A 22,597-nucleotide genomic window follows, 5' to 3' on the forward strand; every position below is an offset into this window, starting at 1 on the left:
CTTTCCAAGTTTCTCTGTGTTCAGTGAAAAAAAAAAAAAAAACGCTCACAAGAAAAGTTGCAGTTCGCCGCGATTGTGCTTGTGTTGTCTCGCATGTGGCTCGGTGAGCACAATGGCAGAAGTTCACTGTGGAGTACAAAAAGAAAGCAAAGGTAGGAAAGTCAGGCGCTCACTCCAGCTTTCATTCCTCCTAGCATCTGGTGCCAAGGTGCTGTTTTCCGAAGGCCACCAAAATCACCACCTGAAAAGTGTGTGTGTTTGTGAGCATAGAAGGCACAGATGAAATAGCAAGGACAGCAGTGGCTGCAACTCCCAACCCCCCTCCCCTCCCCCAAACAGGCAACTTAAGAAAAGAAAAGCCACACACACACGCACACATATACAGTCCCAGAGATACTCCGAGGAAGAATTCAAAGTGTGCGTGTGTGTCTGAGTGTGAGTGTGCGTGTGTGTTGGTTAGCATTCAGGTAGTGTGGTGTAAGCCCCTCACCGAGTGATTAGCCTAATCAATGCTGCCTGCCAAGCCTGTGAACCGCGCAGGACGAGGATGAGGCTGAGTGCTCTCCTCCACCTGGCCCAGGTCTGAGCCTGTGTGTGTGTGTGTGTGTGTGTGTGTGTGTGTGTGTGTGTGTGTGTGTGTGTGTGTGTGTGTGTGTGTGTGTGTGTGTGTGTGTGTGTGTGTGTGTGTGTGTGTGTGTGTGTGTGTGTGTGTGTGTGTGTGTGTGTGTGTGTGTGTGTGTGGGCGCGCCCCCGTTTCTGTGTTTTGTGTGTGTGCTGTATGTGTGTTAGATTACTCCTCCACCCCCTGCAGACTGCCTGCTCCCCTACCGACTGCCCTTGTCCTTGGTCGCAGCAACCAGGGTCTCAGTAAATCGGCCAAAAAAACACTCCTAGACACTTGCACACAGTCAGTCAGGTTAGGGCTTTTGACAGTGGGCTGAGGTCTCCATGGATGGTTCACCCATCTAGGCTATGCTGTGGTAGCACTCTGGCTGTGTCTGTCCTGTAGGGGGGAGAAGCAAGCAGAACATGCCTGGACATGGTCCGAATTTGTACCATTTGTTTCATATTTGCCCTCTGATCTTTGCCTTGTGGTGAGTGCCTCTGGTGGTTTGGATAAAGGTCTAGCAGGCTAGGTGTAGTTAGGATGTTGTTTTGGTGGATCTCCTGGTCAGTGTTTTGGTGGACGCGAGAAGAATTCCCAGGCTCCTTTGCATCGGCTGTCTGTGTATTCCTCAGCAGCTGCAGCCTCCTCTGTCTCCAGCTGTTCCAGCACATCACCTGCTCTCCCTGCACAAAGACGCCACACACACTCACACACACACACACACACACACACACACACGCACATGCGCATGTACACACACCCTCTTCCACAAGCCATAATTACACGAGGAGGAGGGGTGGGGGGTATCCATTAAGATTCTCAGGGAAAAAAAATAACAGAAAAACACAATTTGCATATGCAACCCAGGAACAGATTTTAGTAAGACAAAGTCGTGCTGATGCCTAAATACATTTCTAAGTGATTACTTAAATCTTACTTTTGTGTGAACTGTGTGTTTGAAGCCAACCCATTTAGTTCATATTTAAAATGATTTGGGGGGGAAAAATCAGCGGAGAGCTTGGCTTGGTTTTGATGTCTTCTAAAGACCTGGATGTGTAGTGTTCCTCGGTAGAAACTACTCTCAGCCTCTCTTCCATGCTTCAAGCTAATCACAATTCGCTACTGAAGTGTGGTCAGAGCGTAGCTGCGCTACATTGTAATAATGAAGGGAAGGAATTTGTTTTGAGGTATAATTTGTTTTTAAATGGTTCCTTTGTCGTGTGTGTGTGTGTGTGTGTCTGAATGTGTATAAAAATGAAATGAGTTTTCAAAAATTTGCTGTCTGCTAGACCTCTCACCTGCCAGTCTCAATGCTACTGCCTCTCGCCTAATCATATATTAGTGTAGACTAGAGGCTTGGACGCACTCACAAGCGCATAGAAGCTGAGCTTCTGACCACATTTCTAGTTGCAGTGTAAGCGTTCCAACAGCTGGGCTTATGCAGAGCCCGAATTCAAAGCAAAAGAGGACTTAAACGTCTCACTATATTTAAGCAGCTTGCATGCCAACAGCACCAAAGTAATGCACAGGACAAAATAATTTCAAAATAGTTCTTTTTTCTGTGTAGGTAAGCCTTTTGACTGGCGTTACGGAAAAAACAAGTTCATATGAATCAAACTTGTCAGATGTTCACCTGTATATCATAGCTCATTGGACGGATAAATATTTTGATTAGTGTATTTCAAACATTGCATTCATTGCATTTTACAAACGGACTTGTCAGTAGCCAACCAAAATTGTTTATAGCAGTGCACAAGCACAACTTCTCCGTGTCCTCTGGAGGATGGATGCGGCGCACACACACACGCGCGGTATCTCACACAACACCTCCCAAGTCCACTCCCATCTCTCCCCTCTCCTGAGTGGGACGCCCAGCCCAGCCCAGCCCAGCCCCTCCTCGTGAGCCTAAGTGCAGTCGTGGTTAGACGGCAGCCACCTGCTCTTTCCCCATCACTCGAGCCGCTGCCTGTCGGGGCGGTGCTCCGCCCAGCTATTACATACGCTTACGATGGCAGCGCCAGGCTTGTGCCAAGTGGAGCTGTTGGCAGCCTCCAAGCAGGATTGGGACAGAGGTGAGAGAGAAGAAGAGCCTTAAACTCCCCATGCATTATAGATGCCCCTGTTCACTGAATAGGAGCCAGAGACAGACTGATGGGCTTCCTTCCATTCATGCTTACTGGAAAAACTGGATGATCACACAAGGAAGTGTGTGTGTGGGTGTGGGGGTGTGTGGGTGTGGAGGTGTTGCTTGGGAGATCAGATCAGACAGATACATAAATGATGGGGGCTTTCCATCAGCGCGTACACACGCATGCCCGCATATGTGTGTAGAGAGGCAAGCGGCTCGCAGGAACTGCACCCAGAGGCACCGTAATGTTGTGATACAGATGGTGCACCTGTTTCTCCAGCAGACTCCACTGCTGTGCTTTTTGTCCTGACCCACTGTCTTACAACCAGAGGGAACAGCAGTCCCTCTGCCTCCCCTCGCTCACTCTGTCTCTTCGTCTCACTCTGCCTGGAGATGTCTAGCCGTTTCACTCTGCCTGGGAGCTTATTGTCTTGTCTCTCCCTGTTGTCGTCGCGTCTGTCTAAGCCTCGCGTTGTCGACTTCAACAATCCCATTTGTGCTGGAACTAGCCATTAGTTGTGTTCCAGTTCAGGTGTTTCGAGCTCTGCCTGAGTGCACTCCTGCACCGACTTCCAGCACAGCCAGTCTGCCTGCGCTAACTCTCAAGAATAAAAGACGCTCCCCATCCCAGGAAATGCCAGCTCCTGTCTGATGCGAAGTCCTCTTGTTTCTCCGAGCAGGTGCTGGGCCGGTGATAGAGTAGTTTGGGCATGAGTTGTGGAGGTGACTGGGTGGCAGTGGGATGCCCTGTGTTCTATTTCCCTTCATTCATGACAAGGAGAAGATGGATAGACTTTGCCCTGTTTTCCCCCCCTGACGCACCTGCTTGGGACCTATAGTTCAGTGAGACCTTGACTCGAGCTTTACATGCTGAATGTGAAAGGGACAAAAGGCTTTCATTTTGATGCAGTGAAATTAAGGATTCTTCGGAATGCTGACTAGCTTTCATTATCGTGACATTCCATGTACCTTTCTGTGTAGAGATTTGGAATATGCAAAGCTTGTGGAAGTTCAGAGGGTGTGTTTGAGCCAGTCCAGCGCTGCTTAGCCCAAAAGTGCTGTGGTGCTGAGCCTGTGGTGCTGACTGTGGAGCTGATGAATAGTCATGGGAGCCCTGAGGGGGGTGACAAGTGGAGGTGACATCGCCACGTCCTGTTTGACCCCTCCTCCAGTGGGGGGGCGCCGACAGGAGTGCCACCACATGACCTTTGAGCCTTGACCCCCAACACACACACACACACGCACACACACACGCACACACACACACACACACACACACACACACACACACTTACCGCTCTTCCAGGGGTAGTGACAGCACCTGACCCAACTTCTGGATCCCCATTTACATGAGCGCCACCTTCACCGAGAACTGTCCCCCACGCGCAGTGTTAAATACAGCCCTCTGGCTCGCACTTGGCGCTCAGAGTCGTTGCGCATTATCGGACTGTGAAGCATTAACTCCCCTGGAGCTCGGTCCCAAATTCCCCGCATGCCCCACCCAACCCATCACCCCACAGTCTCCCCTGTGCCTCGCCTGGCATTTCTATGGGCATTCCCCTCCCCTGCCCTTCCTGTGGCGTCCGGGTGCGTGTGTGATCATGCATGTGTGAGGGAGAAGTGCTGAGAGGTAGCAAGGGCAGCCGTAGAGATGGAAGGGTCCCAGTGGATAGAGTGAAGGTCAGTCCACAGTCATGCAATTACATCTACACAGTCATGCAATTACAACACATCTAGGCTACTAGTAATGTTCCAATAAGTACAGCTGTAAGCAGGACATTTTACTAGGGCTGCAACAATTCAAAGTCAAACAAGTAGTTGTCAAGTATTGAACTAATTGCAAGCTATTTTGGTAATCTGTTAGTTGGTTTGTGTCATTTTTAAAGAACATCATCAACATTTTTTTCCATAATTTCTGGCATTTTATTGACTACAAAAGCTCATCGACTAATTGAGAAAATCACCTGAAGATGAATAGACTAATATAGTAATTAATATAAAAATAATCATATCCCTATATTTTATAAGCAATGGTCGAACAATTCTATATGCCAGTGTAAATCTGCTTAATTGATGCATAGTTTTGGAAAAGAGTGAGAAAAATGAACACATCTCAAGTTACTGGACTCCTAATTGAAGTGTAAAATGATACAAATGAAGTAGCAATCATTGTGTTGCAAAGGGAACGATTTCTGTCTGGTTTAATGTCACACATATCATGCAGGTATAGTACTATAGTACCATGCCAGGGAATGCAGTCTTCAAATGTTGCTCGTACTCTTCCCCCTGACAGGAATCTTAAATGAAGCGTTGGGGAGGATGCTCTGGGAGAGAATGGGGGCCTGTTGGCTCGGTTGACGGCTAGCTGCTGAGCTGCCTGACTGCAGCTGTTGGTCTGTGTCTCCTCACACCTAGTCTGGGCCGGGCTCTCCATAGCATGCCAGCTTGAGTGGCCCATGGCGTTACCTCATTGGAGGGCTGCATGTTCTCACGTCTCCGATCTCAGCCCAGCTATTGCATCACAACTGAGAGCTGAACCGGGAATGGACTCAGGGGACCGTTCACATAGTGATGCCATCCCTCATAGCATATTTCATTGGGAGGAAAAAGTGGTTGTTTTGATTTTTATATAGTTTGTGGTTAAATTACTGTGATTCTTAGCTTCATATTTTCTTTTGGATACACAGTTTAGATTACCTCAGGGATGGAGATTGATTTGATGGAAACAGTTTTATAAACTTCTGCCTATTAGAAGGACCCTTTAGTAGTCCCTTAAAAGTTGCCTCTTAAATCATAATTTCCTGTAGGTTTCCTCGGACTGGATTGTATTTGAGGTTTCTATTAAAAGGACATTTGTCCTCTGCCCACTATTACTTTTCTTTATAGCACAAGTTAAGTGGAGAGATGGCTGTTGGAAAATAGGACTGTCTACGTCATAACAGCGCTGTTAGGTGATTAATAGAAGATAGGAATTGCAGAGTGCACATTTTTGTGTTGCCATTTGTGGTGATGTAGCCGTTTTTAGACCAATGGTGAAAACAGTCAGAAAATGTCAGTCATGATCAGATGATTTTCCAAGGAAATCGCCGCATCTGTCAGATCTCCTCCAGTGCAGGCAATGTCTCTCTTGTCTTGTGAAACGGGCAGTGAAGGTGAGCGCGTCAAATAAGCGCTCATGAATCTGCCACTCCTGAGTGCCACCGAAGTCTGTGTTTCCGCCCAGAGGACAGGAAATAAATCACAGTGCGTTCCTCGCTGCTGTGCGTGCTGCACACACTGATTTGAAAGCCAAAGTGCTGTTTGCTCTGATCAGGCACAGCTGAGTGTCTTGTTTCTGGCAAAAGATTTGGCTGTGTCTGAGGAACCTGAGAGAAGAATGCGAGTTAAGTCCGTACTAAGTACATTTTTGTGTACAGTAAGATGGTTTAATTACAATGGCAGAGAGAAAAGCACTGAGCTTTGACTGTGGCATCCTGCCTTTGTTTGTGGCACTGTTGAATTGTGTTCTTTCGATCAATGATGGTTTTGACTGGGATTTCCCTGTTTTAAGTAATCCTTGCTCTTGTTTTTGGGGCTTTCTAAATGTTATTTTCCCCATTCATGCATAATGGAGCACATTGTTCATTTGTTCAGGTTTTAGTGTCAGCAAAACGTGCACGCAAAGCCTCATGTACATCACAACCAGCCATTGTGTCCAGGTATTGTAGCAACACGGCCCAAATCGGGCAGACAAAGCAACGGCAACGCAAAACAACAACAGAATGAAATTTAAAGGAATTGCATTGTGCGGCTGCCTTCATCAGGCAAACAAAGAAAAAGGGAAGAAGAAAAACAAAAAAAATGCAAAAACAAAAGAAGGCAAAAAAAAAAAAAAGCGAAAGATGAGGCGTACCCCTGATTTTCGGGGTGGGGGTGGCTGGAGATGTGAAATGGCGGGGCGTGTTTTGAGATGGCACCGATTCAGAGATCAGAGGGGATCATCGAAGGATCGATAAATAAGGGGAACGTCGTAGAGGAGCGGCGGTGAGCAGCCCGTGGCCGAGGAGCAGCGTGCAGCCGGAGAAAAGAGGAGATTTCTGCTCTAATGCCATCCTCATGCCTCTTTTAGTAGTTTTCGCCATAGGGCTTGGCAGTGCCACCGCTGTCACGGTGCCAAGAAAAAATCTGCAGTGCCTGCCGCATTTCAGTAGCGGAGGTTTGTCTGAGACAAACAGGCTCACATACGCGCACGCACACACACACACACACACACGCATACACATGCGCACACACACACACACGCTAATGTTTTCACACACAAATGTACACACAAGCTAATGATCTCAGAAATGCACAGACACACACACTCACACTCTCATGGATATTCCCACACAAATGCACCCCCTTTTACTTGCATGCACATAAACACACACATACACATGCGCGCACACACACACACACAAGCACAAAACACCTACAGCTTCAACTTCCCTCAACTTTATGGTTCCTTCCAAATCTGCAAATGGGGTTAATTTTCTCTTAGTGTGGCTTTGCCAAATTGCTGAATGCATTCAAAGCACTGCTTCTCCAAGCACCGAGCCAGAATTCACAAGCTCAGGTGCTTTTCTCTCCTCCGAGTCTGTGTATACTGCACTGACAGCGTAACCAACAACCTACTGATTTTTGACTGAAAAGCGTATTAGCATCCACATTTGGATGTCTTGACGCATGTGAACCTATGCCGGATTGTTTTATTTTATCTTATTAATTTTTGGACAGGAGCTGGGTGGGGCTTAGGGGTATAATGAGGGCTGTTTTGCATGGGGGTGCCTGCCTAGAATGTAATCAAGTGCATTCAAAAGAACTTAACAAGAGCACAGCTCTCAACATGCAGCCGTTGAATTTCAATGCCCTTGCCTCTCTGCCATCTATTGCCTATCAATAGTGTTCAGGCGAGAAAAAAAAGCACCCAAAGCAAGCACCTCCAATTAGAAAGCATAGTATGGCTGACAAAATAAGATGGCTTTGTGTCTTTTTCTGGTCGCCATCGCCGTAGTTACTTATTCATCTATCTTTTGATTTATTCAGTCATCTCCGTGCCAAGGGCTCGTTGGCTGCCAGAGATTCGCTGTTGGTTGCTCATCAACCAACGTGTAAAATTAATTTTGAATGCAAAATTTGCAGCTTTCTATGAGGAGACAATATTTCTTGCATGTGATGCGCGTAGCTTTTGTGTGTGTGCTGTTGTTGTGGTTGATTATTTGTGTGTGTTTTGAAGCCAGGTTCCCTATGGCTACGGTGCCTTCTCTTTGGTACCTCTTAGACTTTGTCGGAGTTCTGGAAGGGTGCCCATTGATGTCATGGAAACAGTGGAATTACTAAGAATGATTCATGTCTGTGCAGTTCGCCCGTCCTCCTCCACACCATACAGGAATAGATTGTTAACCCTTGCCGCTTGCCTCACCCTCCATGTTTGTTGCCGTTTATGCGGTAACCGAACAAATAATTTTCTATCATTGTATTTTTTTTTTCTCTCTAAAACTTCCTTCACCTCAAACACCCTTTTACGGCATGGCTGGCAGCTTTCACGAGAAAAAATTCTGGACATTTCTTCACCTTAATAGTAGACTGAAAATTGAGAACTGCACCCTCCTCTCTTGTTGCAGCGTTTTTTTTTTTTATCAATCTATTCATGACAGATTGATTGAGGAATGAGAGGAGAAACCCATGGCAATGCATGACACAAAACCATTTGCCTTGGGATAGCACTCCCATGTATCCTGCCGCTGAAATGGGGTCGATGTGAGGTCCTTTAAATCCTAACTTGGCACGGAATAACAGTCAAGAGCCCAGCCTCCATAACCCCCAACCTTGACCAGTCCAGGTTTTCTTTTGTCGTTCATATGCCAAGTTTGCTTCGGGATTCGCTTTGGAGTCTGCCAGTTAATTTTGGCCCAGCTTTTAAGAAAAGGAAAATACCCCTTATTTTGTCTTCAATTCACTTTGTATAATTCATTTTCAACTCGCTTGTTCCAGAGCCACATAATCTAAATTGTCATTTCTCAAGTCATATTTATGTAATGTTTACATAATTTCACCAAAAATATAACGCACTTGTCATTTACTCAAATTAGGTATTTCTGTATCAGATATTATTTTCACTATTCTTATTTTGTAAAATCTACATGATAATGTAATTTGATATTTGAGTGAATCGCATAAGAGACTGGAGCTGTACATTCACTTTCAAATCTTTTTCACATCACACGAGCCGTACCACACTTGCAGCGCTGTATTGTAGCTTCCCATAGCCTTTTTGTAATTTTGAAAACTTAAGAGAGAAGGCCAAAGTGCTGCTGGCAGCCACCTGTCAGAAACATGGCCAGGGCCATAGGATGAGAGGCTTTAGGAATATTAACGGCACTTTTGGCCGAGCATGTATAGACTTTGTGCAACACGTTCCCGTGTACGTTTGTGTCTCTCAAACGAGCGTACAGGAGCGGAGCGCACAAAGATCCCGAGTCTTTGGGTTTGGACCTGCCCACCATCCCAGATGCTGCCAGCCTGTCACACCTGCTCAGCTCCTCTCTGCCTCGGCTGTCGAGCGAAGGCTTTCAGAGGGCCAGAGAGTGACATAGCTGTTATTTTTTAATCAGGCAGCACTTAAGATGTCTACACCACCCACCCGCGCTTGCCCTCTGCTTATTTATTTTTCAACAAGTTTACAGGGGAAAATCTGAGAATCAATTTTTTTCTCAGTGTATGATTTTTTTTTAATGATGGATTTCTGAAGAAATCACTGAACTATTGTGTCTCCATGTCTTCATGCGAATTATCAAAGTATATATTTTGCTTCAAATTGAAGCAACAATGGTAGGATTACAATGTTTACAATAATTAATGTGCATCATAATATATGTTTGATTGATCAGTAACATTTTAAACATATTAAAACATATTGATGAAATAAAATCATAGTTACTAAATAAAATACCATTTCAACAGCAGATTTTGAATACTGGATTTATATTTCAGCCAGTGATTTCATAGTCAGGAGAATGTAATGAAAAAGAGAAACAATGTGGAGTGTAGTGCAGGAATGAGGAGCATTGTCGGGGTGTTCTTGGTGAGTATCACGCACCTGGGTGGGGAGGCGGGTGGTTTGTCTTGTGCTCTTTGGCTTTTTAAGTCGATGCTAGCAAGCACCTGCTGATGAGCGCTGTAATTTGCCGCCCCTGGTTTAGTCACCGGGATACGGGAAAGGATTTTTCCAAGTGGATTGCTAGGCATCGATTTGGAGGGGAGGTGTGTGTGTGTGGAGGATCTTGGCCTGTCGAGCTAGTATAGTGTGTCCCAAGGCAATAGGGGCACATATACTCCCATCCCCTTCCTTCCCCTCCCCAAACTCACAGACACAGACATGTGTGTTGGTGCAAGCACATGAAATATTTAATAGGATTAAAAAAAAAGAGGGAAGTCCGTGCCACAGACAGTTGGAGCTTTTCCATTTTTGTCTTTGTTTTGTCTGTATTAAAGAGTATGTGGGAAAATGAAAAACATTATTTGCTGCTTAATTTTATAAGCAGAGTTGTTTTTTGATGTCACTTTGAAATGATCCCTGCCCCTGAGGGCGTTCGCAAGGGACTTTGAAAGAGCTGAAGTGGTTCTTTCAGAGTTTAAGATCAGCGTTACCACGGGACACCATGGCACAAGATCATTTTCCCACGCTTCTGTGTTCACTTGTTTCAAAAGACAAAAAGAAGAAATTCAAACTTTTTTTCTTTTCACACTCAAGAAAATACTACAGTAAACAAATTGGTTTCCACTCTAACTGCCGTGGTGGTTAAACAGTAAATAATAGGCATTATGTAACTGCTCCCGATTGTTTTCCCTTGTCCCAGTGACAGGCTTAGAGTGGCTGTTTATAGGCCTTTCACGGTGTAATATATGAGCGTCTCTGGGCCTTGTCACTAGCTTGTCCACTAACTCAGCATAGGGCAGATGCCACCCCACAAAGATGGGCTAGCACAGAGGACGGACGTCATACATAAACAACAGAGCCAGCACAGGGAGCTAGAGAGAGTCGGAGCTGAATGTCAGGGAGGGCAGGGCCATCGCTGGCTCCCTGGCACACGATTGCTTCAGAGATCGGGGGCGGGGGAGGGGGGGCAGTTCTTTAAGATTCTCCGGTCCGCTTTTACTATTTCATTAATTTCATTTATATGCTCCCAACTGAATGCCTTTTTAAATGATGTTAATACAAAAGAATTCAAATTTGGTGTTTTCTACACCTATCCTTTTTATAACCTTATCGAAATTGCACCTCTTCACAACGGGTGACTTGTCGCTCATTACTTTTCATGGATATAGTCTTTTGTGACCTTTTGTTTAGATCAGACAGAGCATGCTATATACAGTATATAGGTAGCTGCGTTTCAGATGATCTTAGAACATGAGATGAGGCATAAATGCTACGGCTTTTGCCATTATTTGAATATTTGTAATTTTTGCATTTTTTAGCTACTAAACAAAATAGCATGTCTTTATCTCCTGCAGTGGAAATAATTTAATACTAGCAAACATGTCTCGTAGTGTCATTTGTTTTCCCATGTTTAATGTCTATCTTTACATGAAATATGAACTAAACACTAGAAATAGGCTTGAAAGCTCATTTGGCATTATGCAGTCCTCCATGGTAATTTGCTGAAATGGACACACCGCTATTGTGTAGCAGTCTTTTTTTCTCACGTGTTTTAGTTGAGTGTTTGTACCTTTTTAGCATTTTTCTGTGCCTACATTTTGTTTTTAATGTGACTATGATTTAGCTGAACAGTTCCGTTTTTTCCTCAGGAACAGTCCAGTGAGTCATCCTGAAAATGGCTCATGTATCTAATAAATACACGGTAGTCTACTTTGGTTTGCACCTGATTTGATAACGATGCATGCTGTTTTTTTTTTTTTTGTCATCTCTTCAACCTATTTTCCCTGTGCCATAATTACAGCCAACCTGTTTTGGTATCATTTACATCACTGCTCGCTCTCTCCTGCTGCCTGGCACCAGTGCGCCATGGCGCATGGAGCCGAGCATGTGGGATTTGTTCTCAGCTCATCCGAGAGGCCATTATGAACGCTACCTTTAACCATGGCCTATACCGTGCCATTTCTGTGTTAATTCAGCTCACTTGATCTTCAGTTGCCAGAAATAGGGGGTCTCCTCCCCTCCACCTTTCAGAGATCAACACGTTTGTGATGAGGTGACTGGGGGTAGAGTTCAAAGATGTTCTCACATTAACAGTGAGGTGAGCGTGTGTGTGTGCTGCAGCATTTTTGTGAGCAGTGGAGGAGCATTTTGTGTGGAAATGCTTAATCCATGTTTTGTCACCACAATTTATTAGTGCGAAAATCTGTAAGGCCAAACAGGAATAAATAAAGCTCTGGATTGTGCGTTTCAGCATTTTCGCAGGAGAAGTTCATCATTGCTATGGTTACAGTAACATATACTAATGACATGACAGTGATGGGTTTCAGCTGTGTTGTGAGTCCTTGGCCACTTTGGAGCTTTGCTGTATATCCAGGAAGCGGAAACAATACAGCTGTATTAGTAGCCAGCTGTGTTGTACAGCCAGCACCTAGTAATCTGGTATTGATAAGATGTTGATATGTTTTGAATTGGTAGGCTAGGCCTGTCTGAGAATTATGCCACTGGAAATATACCTTCTACAAATAAACTTCTGTTTTTTTTTTACTTTCCCATGAGGCCCATAGCCTTGTCCTAGCATTATCAAGAACAAAGAGCTTTTCTTAGTGGAGAATGCTGCCTTTTCTTTAATAAGGGGCTGTCATCTCCGCTCAACTGACTCCTTCACAGCCCTAACAAAGCTGGAGAAAGGCTCCTGTGAGTCAGCCGCTCATATTTGGCCAAGAATTGCTAGCAAACTGTGCCACACTTTCTGTAGCTCATCATACAGAAGTCATTTGGAACCTTATCATTTCTGTTAATGTGTATAATACTCTAGATAAGGTGAAAAATGTAAAGAAATGTAAAGTATGCTAATGCCACAGTGCTGTTTAAACACCATTAGTAGAGCTAATATTGCTGAGACGTGTGAGCGTCCAGAATTTTAGATGGGTGAAATTTCAGACTTCCGTACCAGTCATGACTCACATGTACTGTAAGCGCTGTCTGTTGCGTAATCCATGTGCATAAACTTTGTAAGTCAAGGCTACACACCATGAGTCTTCCCCTTCTCCCCCTGGTCTCCCCCAAATCTTCCGAACCGGCATCTGTTTCCAAATGTGCGAGCTTGCGCAATGTCACAGCTTCTCCAGAAGCACATTCCTGCCCCGCTCCGTCCAGTGATGGAGATAGTCTTTACTTCCTGACTTCCAGTTGGGTGGATTATCTGGGATTTGGTGTGCTTGTGAGAGGTGGCGAGCAGTGTTTAGGAATACGCCATAGTGAACACAGCAAACATGACACTGAAAGGGGAAACAAATTAGAAAAAAACTGTAGAGGAAAAAAAAAGCTTGCATTCATGTATTTGTTCCCATCCTCACTTTTCTCGTCCTTGGAGTGCTTACAGTGAACTTTTCATGGCAGTTTGTTTTCATTGAGATTGAGCAGGGCTCCTTTTTCATGCCAGGTGGAATTTTGCAAGTGCCATGGCTGTGTAAGTGTATAAATAGCGCTAGTGATATCACATTCCCCCAAGTTCCCTCTCCCAAACACTGCTGCTCACTTCTTTTTGTTTATTCATTATTTTAAAAGGTTTCCTTATTCAGCAATGTTTTTTAATTGTCCGTTTGTCATTGTGTGTGTGTGTGTGTGTGTGTGTGTGTGTGTGTGTGTGTGTGTGTGTGTGTTTGTTTGCGGGCTTGCACGGGTGTTTGCAGGTGTATGTGTTTCAGAAAGAGACTGCTCTCAGGTCTGACCTCTACTGAAAAAGCATGTTTAGTGCCTCCCCTGTCTAAATCCTTAAATCCTGAAGTACCCCTACAACTAAATGAGAGCACCAGGGATTTTAGTTTGTGTGTAATTATGCTCCATGCATGCTCCTGGATGTGTGGTGGAACACAAGGTCGAAAAGGTCACGGGGAGTTGCTTGTTATATAAATACAGTTGTATGCCTCCTTGGTACATGATTGAAGAAATAATTATACGTGTGTGTGTGTGTGTGTGTGTGTGTGTTAAAAGGTCTTTGGCCTTTTGTTTGGAATTATTTTTGTATTACATGATTGGTTGCAGAGTATTCTATGTGTTGTGCCTCCCTTTGATGGAAAACAAGCGCTGTCATATATAACACTATAAAGGGGAACACAGTCGCAAGTGCACAGATTTTTCAATAAAAGCTGGTTTGATTCGATATTGCCACTGCCTCAAGCAAATGAAATCTGAGAGTATGTGAATTAGATGATGTTTTTGTGTGTGCATGTATTGTGTGCACATAGGGAAGGGTGTGTGTGTGTGTACGTGTGTGTGTGCCAATGCCAATATCCCACAGCTGGCAGTAGTCCGAGAGCAGTCCAGCTACACTGAGGCAGTGAGTTAGTGGACCATGGCCTCCGATATAATTAACAGACAGCATTTCTGAGTTCTTTTTGAGGAGCTATACTCAGAAAGGCATTCTCACTTTCGGCTTCAACCAGATTTCAGCCCCGAATGTTACATGGCTCTTTAATTTTGAGGAGTTATCTAGAAGTGTTTACCATCATCACAGCAAATAATCTGTTTGTGTCCTCCCCCCTCGTCCCCATGGTGATATGACCTCCTCTGTCAGCACTGTAAATAAAAGTGCTAATAAAAACCCATTTGTTGCAAACTCTCGCAAATTGGCAAACAAATGGCACATCTTGTTTGTTTTGTTTTCTCTTCTCACACAATTTTGCCATACCCACTCATTGTGGATGGCAAAACAGTATTTTTATTTTGGAGTAGACAAATTGAGTCCTCTTTACTAAAATGAGGGAAGAACAAGAATGTAATGTAAGACAGGCATTTTTTTGAAGCTTGTCCTCAAAAATGGTTTAGGATATATAATACAGTAGGTACAACAGCAATTGGACATGGAGATAATGGTGCCCTGCAGAGTGCACATAGTAAATGTACTCCACACAGCAGCTTCTCTTTCTGTACAATGGATTTTTCCTTCCATATTCATTTTAAGAAACAGTATTTTTGCTACTTTTGTGTGTGTGTGTGTGTGTGTATGTGTGTGTCTGTGTGTGTGTGTGTCCAAGTGATTATTCCTATCGTCTAAGGCAATATTCATGATTTATGCATATGCAGATATGTAATAGGAGTCTGGAGTAAAAAAATAAATAAATCACTTATGACACTTTAAGTAATTTCCCATCAAAGTCACTAATCATTCTTCTTTGTATTCTTCTGTCCAGGTAAATCAGACAGAGCATCCTACTCGTATGGGAGAGAGTCCAACCTGCATGGCTGTCATCAGGTAAGAGCGCTAGGTTGTGCTGAAATGAATTGTGAGAGAACTTGTGTATGGAACCATCTTCTATATGGTATGGAGCATCACATGTTCCTGTGGGCTTGAAAAACGCTGGTTTCCCCTGATATGGATTGTAGTCGTCTTTTTCCGAACACAAGACAAAGCGTTTCCTAAGAGATTACCAATAAGGCAGCTGAAAATGTTGGTAACAGTGGATTGGGCGAGATCCTTTTAATTAATATCATTGCAGAATCAGAACATATTTCTAATATGACAGATGCCACCATTTTGGTGGAAGTATTAACAGTTTGTTTACCTAGCAGGCTGTACGAGCAACAGGTGTTCATGAATGTGATATGCTAATGTTAGCGCGCGAGATCAGGCTCTTAGAGGTAGCCCTGCATGTGAGGGCTGAAGGCTGAGGAAGTGTAAAAGAATCCAATGGATGGTTCTCTCACCAGACATATGTGTTGATTAGAAACAGCATATGCGGGTGTGTGGATATGCAAGGTATGTGGGGCAGCGCAGAGGTCATGCCCATACAATAAAACGCGTTCAGGTTGGTTTTGCTTCTTCACTCTGTGTACTTCAAAAAGGATATTTTATGTAATGACCCATTTGCAGCTGCACTTTTCAAACATACAGATGTGTGAGAAATAAAACATAATTTTTGTTTGTTAATTGACAACACGACCGTTTATAGTCTTTGGTTCTTCAGCACAAAGTGGATTGACCATCTTATAAAAGAAAATATTTGCAGTGACATCTTGTTCTGTCCCTGTGGGAAGTTTGCATGTAGATGCTTTTTTTTATAGATAAAATAAGGCCAATTGGGGTCTTGTCACTTGTGAAAAATGATCATGCTTTGAAATTAATCTTTTTTGACAGCTGACAAGCCAACAGTATCTGAAAAAAGAGGCATGTTTAGGTGATTGACACCAAGCTGTAATTTCAGGACAGGGAGTGGAGCAGTCCCGCTGTTGGGGGATCCACGGGGAACTGGGATTTAGGAGATTGTTTGGGAACGAGCTCCCCAGTGAACCTTTGTTGTTTTTTTTTCAATCCGCATTTGTCAGACTTTCTTCTCATCATTTGTTTGTTACAGTAACACAAGGTTGTGTTTATTCTGACTTTAATCTGACACTCTGTCCTATTATACTTGATCAGCAGATATTTTAATATATTGTAGCACTCCTATTCAAGTTAGTTCCCTTTACATTAGACAGACTGTTCCTACTCTGTGGCATTTAATGTGGTTGTGTGCAGTCATTTGCAAATCTTTTATTTGGATGTGAACCTGCCGGTATGACCCACACCAGGTTTTCCCTGTAGGACTTTTTTTCTAGTCGTTCCGGAAAGAATTTGTTTTACTGGTCCAACTGGAAACTTCCCAGCAAAGGTTATAGTGCTGTAAATCATTTATTTGTCAGCATCCAAATGTGGTTTGGGCGAGCAGAACTTCCCCAGTGAAGAGAAGAAGACTACTCGGCCTGCATAAAGTGGTCTGCCTTTACTGTCACGTTGATCAAACAATCCCAGAGATCCACTTGATGTTTCCGGCAGATTACACTCTTCTTAAATGCGATTGGACAACATTGGCTCCGTATATGTTTTTTCCCTATGCAGTCTAATGAGAGTGAGCAGGTTTTTTTTACATATTAATTGATTCATAATAATTAATCAATAAAACAGAAAATCTATTATTGATTGTGTTTGCTTTTGGTTGCAACACAAATATCCTGCTTAAGATATGTTGTATTATACTGTATGTTCTGTATGAATACTATTACTGGACCTTTTGACCAGAAAGTTCATTTATCATTTTTAAATATATTTTACCTGGCACAAAACCTCACCGTAATTATGGTTATGGAAACCTTGACTCATACCCTCAACCATTACCTCTGGTCCGGTATTGGAGTGCAGAGCAGCTACCCACACAGGGGTTTCACATGCATAACATGTCTGTCAGCACCTCCGCTCTGACGTCAGTCCACACAGCCACTCCACAGCCACTGCCACGGCATACAGTAAAGCGAAGAGAGATGGAGAGATGCTGCAGGAGGGTTTTAGAGAGAGAGAGAGAGTGAGAGAGAGAGAAAGTGTGAGACCTCAGGGTCACGAGTGCTCCACCTTAACCCCCCCGCCTGTTGATTCGTCTCCTCTAAAGCCGCCCTCTAACAGTATGCTCGTGTGACCTACTGGGCGGCGTTGAGCACTTCCATTTTGACCAGAATCCCTCTCACCCCAGGGTGGGTTGGGGGATTTGTGGAAGCTCATTGGGGCCACACTTGGGACTGTATATCCCCGTCTGTGCCGTCCGTGTCGTGCCACATTCTCCCCCCTGCAAGGCTTCCTCCTCCTCCTCCTCCTCCTCCTTCCCCCCTGCTCTCTTGGGCGGGTGGACCCTGTGGCCGGGGCCTGTGGAGGGCCATGGGGCAGCGTTAGAGGCCAGCGTTGGGCTAATCCCGAAAACCTCAGCACTGCCAAAAGCAGGAATTATATCAGTGAGGCTAGAAAGGTGATCTCTGCACGCAGGCTCCCAGCAAAGGTCTCCTCTCCAGCACAGCCACAGCCACAGCTACAGAGGCGGCACCACTTGTTTTTGTTTTTGTTTGTTTGTTTGATTATCTTTTTTTTTTTTTTTTAGCTCAAAATGGAGTCACCTCTCCCTCACAGCACTAGCGACAAAACATGCCGGGCATTCTAAATCTCCCCGGCGTTTATAGACTCGGGGTGCTCACTTGGCTCCGCTTTAATATACTCTTTTGGTAGGCCGTCTCTAATGTAAATGCGTTTTGATGGGAGCTGTAGGTGTGCTGCTGTGCGCTCGCCGTGCGGCGTGAGGTGTGTGTGTGTCTGTGGCCCACTGTGGCGAGGTGCGGGCCTTTGTTTGCGCTGCCCGCTGTGCAGGCCGAGCTGTGCTCTGGGCCCCTTGCTTTAATAGGCCTCCCCCTCGACGAGTCTGGACCCTGTTGAAACGCTGCTGTCAGTACACCGTGATTTATTGTTCGATTTGCTCTTGAATTGTTTTTGGCCAGGAGCCGAGGCCAGAGCCCGACCAGCTAAAGTGTAGCCTGCACAGACAGGAAGAGAAAAAAAAAATGGGAAGAGGAAAAAAATGGCATGGAATGGAAGGGTTAGGGGGGCGGGGAGACGCACGCACACACACAGAGCGATGAACAGAGAGACGCACGCGGACATTAAAGCGGGCCTACATTTCTATTATCTCTCCAGAAATCTGCTCAGGTCCAGGGCTCAAGCTGAGTTTGCACTTGTAGTTGCAACAGCGAGCGTTTTTTTGTGCACACTTTCAGTGCGGGGGAAAGTGCTGAGGGCTCTGTTTCTGGGCCCTGAGAGTGGGCTTGGAGCAGGAATTTACCTGTGAGGGGGAGAGAGCGCAGCTGGTGGTGGGGACAGGCTCGCCAACTGGTGTTCTCTCTCTCTCTGTGTGTGTGTGTGTGTGTGTGTGTGTGTGTGTGTGTGTGTGTGTGTGTGTGTGAATCAGTGTTAGAGCGCTCAATGTGTAATAGTGTATGAAAGCCTGCATCAGGTGAATAGATCTATGTCTGAACAGCTGATGAGCTATACTGTCCACTGGTTTTGCCAGAGGTGTTTCCCTTTCGGACACCGTCTTACAACTATTTAATTCTCTGGTGAAGAATTTACTGTTGTGTAGGAAAGTCAAACCTTGTTTAAAGCACCCATATGATTTTCTTTGTGGCTGTTTTTGCTTCTTAATATGAACAGCATGCAAAAAAATCCTGTGAAGACGGATAGGTAGTGAGAGCGAGAGAGAAGAGGGCCACTGGCAGTGTGTGTGTGTGTGTGTGTGTGTGTGTGTGTGGTTAGGGGGGGGGGGGTGATCAGCTGTGTGGGGTGAACTGCACACGGTGTCTCAGCTGGGGCCTCTTGTTTAATATACAGCAGGGGAATAATATCGAGGATAAATTGTGTGCGGGCCCCACATGAGCTATTACGGTGTTCGCATTCGTCATGTAGACTATATGTCTTAGCGGTTTAAAAAGCATCTGGAGTTACAGGAGAGGGCACAGGCCTCCTACTCACTGTCGTCTCACCTTTTAGAACCTTCCATCCATTAGCGCATTTTTGGAGGCCAAATCTAAAAATAACGACGCTGTTCCAGCCCCCCGTCTTGGCTTTTCCCAAATCTGCGGCTGTTGCGGCGAGAGGTTTTGGGGTATGTTGGGGCGTAAACGCACCTGAGCTTCTCTTTCCTCTTCTCATTAGGTAGCGCTCGGCGCGCACACCCATCAGCCTCCATTCTCTCTGTCTCTCTGTGTGTGCCGCGGCCAGCTCGGCTCCACTCCGCTCGGCTGTGCCCCGTGTGCCTCGCAGCCACACATCCTCGGCCTAATCAAACATTCACACTCGGGCACGTCACATCCATAATCACCCCTACCTTTTTTATTCATTCATTTGTCTCCACCAAAATCAATATTTTATTAAAGCCCCAACACCTGCCCTGCCCTCCTGCCCCCCCCCCCACGCACACACACACGCACACACACACACACACACACACTGTTTGGTAAAGTACGCTGCGGCTTGGGTCATCGGTCTGCTCCTGCAGTTGTGTTGATTTAGAGTGCGCTTTCCAAAGGTCAGGGGTTGTATTCCCGCGGGGAGCACATGTAGTCTATACCGTTCACTTCACTCCAATGTGGATAAAAGTGCCTGACAGATGATGTAAATTCCTCATCGGATGCTCTCGAAAGTTCCACTCCAGTTCCCCGCGGCTGAGGAGGTTGTCCATAAAATCCCACATGTGAAGTTAATCTGGGAAGAAGACTCCAAATAGATGGAAAAAAAAAAATAGAAACGGGGGAAAAAATTGCAGATGGCTGCATCATTTCCTGAGCCAGCCGGAAGTACAGTAGACACAAGTGGGAATGTCCCAGTGGAGAGTGTGAATGAGTGAGGGGTGAACAGAGGTTGAGATGGGGGGGGGGGGGGGGTGTCTGGCGAGTGCGTGGTGAGTCTCTGGAAGCGGTGGGGTGGGGGGAGTTGGAGGCGCTCAGCTGTGGAAATATCCCAGGAATGCGAGCGTCCATGTGGAGTCCCCCCCACTCTGTTGGGGAGGGCGGTGGGGGGCGGGCTGTTGACTGGGATCCAGTTACTGGGAGCGGGTCAAGGCCAAGAGCGAAGGCCACAGAGAGAACGGCAATCGCACACAACATCCTGTCCCACGTACATTCACAAGCACATACACACTCATCCATTCACCAGGACACGCAAGCAGACGCGCTGCCATGTCATCTGACATTGAGAGACACACGCACTTGTGGTGCAATGTTTTCTTATTGGCTGCCGTTAACCAATGGTGTCGGAGGACGCATTGTGAGGCGGTCCTGGTCAGATGCAGAGCGTGATGCATTTTACGATTATTTATAGTTGCTGAACGCCAACAAGTAAATCAGGGTCGCTCGGAATTTCCAAGTGCAAATCATCCGTCCAAGATATGTGTCTGCATGTCATATTGCATAGTTTCAGTGTCTTTCTGTGTCTGTGTTTTCATTTTTCGTGCCTCGCCCTTAAGTGCAGTTGAGTTCGTCATAGCTGTTCATAGTACTGTATTTGCCATGTAAGCAGCAGTTCACACATCCAGCTCATCGTGTCTCGGCAATGCTCTGAATGAAGTTGGATTTGACTTTTATGTGTCTGCTTGTCTTTTGGGGTGTGGGGTGTGGGGGGTGATAATTGCCCGTTGTTAAGAGGGCCCCGTGTGAAGTGTGTACGTGTGTGAAAGGCGTGGAACTCGGCAAATGCGGAAGACATGCCTGAAGGCACCCTATCTCTGTGCACCTGCTGTTCACTCACTCCTACACACACACACACACACACACACACTCTCTCGCACGCACGCACGCACACACACACACACACACGCACTGTAATATGATTTCAGCTATTCCTCTTCTGATGTCAAACATCACTATCATGCACTTATATGACACTTAGACACACACACAAACACACTAACACTTACTCACACATACATTAACACTTAGTCACACACACATACAGTTCGGCATAACATCCTCACACCGCCGCTGGCTCTTTGAACACAGTCTGAGTTTGCTATAGCTCTTGGGAGAGGTAGGGAGGGCTGAAGGAGTCATGAGGATGATTGTCATTGAGAGAAGAATCAGTGGGCCGGTTATTTCTGTCCGATCAATAGTTCCATTACTTTTCTGACTTTTCAGAAATGATTGATGAATTTCATGTATAATTTAGATGCTAATGTATGTTTTGTGTCACTGTGCTTGGTGATTACAAGAGGCCTTTATTTGTGTGTGGTTTGCATAAAGCATGGCCAGGGAACCTAGTCAAGCCCAATAGAATAGAGAGGCAAAGCAGTGACGCTTGCCTCAGTTCATCTTGGTGTCTTCTTTTTTCCTCAATCAGTTGTTACAGGCTTGAATTCAATTTGACAAAAGTCATTTGAAGACTCGTATGCAGTAATGTGTGTGTGTGTGTGTGTGTGTGTGTGTGTGTGGCACTGACATCTTGTATAAGCCTCATCCCTCAGCTTGTCTTTGGACCTGCTCATCTTCTCTTGATTTAATGAAAGGCTGTGTGTGTGGTAGCATGTTCTCCTACAGATGCTGCTTTCTAGTTAAAAGACCTACTGTACGTGTTCTCCAGAGACCGGCTGTAATCATTTAGACACATCTGCCATCAGAAATAGACAGATTCTTTTATTTTATGATGAAGCCTTCATTTCGACCCAACATGAATTTATTAATTAACACCCAGCGGTTTGCTTTTGTTCCCCCTCTGTGTTTAGGGGCGTTAGTGTGATAAAGGTAAAGGGCTGTAGTCCTATATCTATTTCAGGCACCCTTCCCATCTCTCTCTCTCTCTCTCTCTCACCCTCCTCCCTCCTTCTCTCTCTCTCCCCCTCCTCCCCCTCTCCCTCACTCTCTCACCCTCCTCTCTCTCGCTCGCTCTCTAGTAATCTCCCCTGTTTCTGCAACACAGGCTGCCTTGATTGGGTTATGGTATGGGTTGGTAGGTGTTGGTAGTAATATGACAGTGAGGCGGTGGTCGCACACCACTCTGCTAGTGTGTGTGTGTGTGTGTGTGTGTGTGTGTGCACACGCGTGCACGCTGATGAAAGTGTGCTGTGTTAACCCTTTTCCCTCCTCAGATGCAGCCACATCAAAGGGGTGGCTGGGGGAGAGCGGCGGGGAGCAGCTGTGTGAGGATGAGGAACAGAGGCCAGCTGTCAGGAAGAGCCTTTGAGTTCCTAGAGCTGATGCGCACACACACACACACACACACACACATACTCACACACACGCACCTACACACACGCACCTACTTACACATATGCATCCACATCACAACACTTACAGGTATGTAGGTATACGTACGGCTTGTATATCCACATCATTAAAACAGTCGTGG

At 45.4% G+C, this 22,597-nt stretch overlaps 1 protein-coding gene across 16 annotated transcripts in view; it reads left to right on the plus strand.

Moving 5' to 3' along the window:
* The window catches only part of LOC134100640 (transcription factor 4-like), a 150,461-nt gene that overhangs the window by 52,981 nt on the left and 74,883 nt on the right, over positions 1–22,597 (plus strand). For all 16 annotated transcript variants that reach the window (XM_062553977.1, XM_062553976.1, XM_062553982.1 and 13 more), the window contains one exon: positions 15,108–15,169. In XM_062553977.1, coding sequence (XP_062409961.1) covers positions 15,108–15,169 — 62 coding nt within the window. The remainder of the gene's footprint in view (positions 1–15,107; positions 15,170–22,597) is intronic.

Source organism: Sardina pilchardus, chromosome 14, assembly GCF_963854185.1.
Source record: "Sardina pilchardus chromosome 14, fSarPil1.1, whole genome shotgun sequence".
Lineage (NCBI taxonomy): Eukaryota > Metazoa > Chordata > Actinopteri > Clupeiformes > Clupeidae > Sardina > Sardina pilchardus.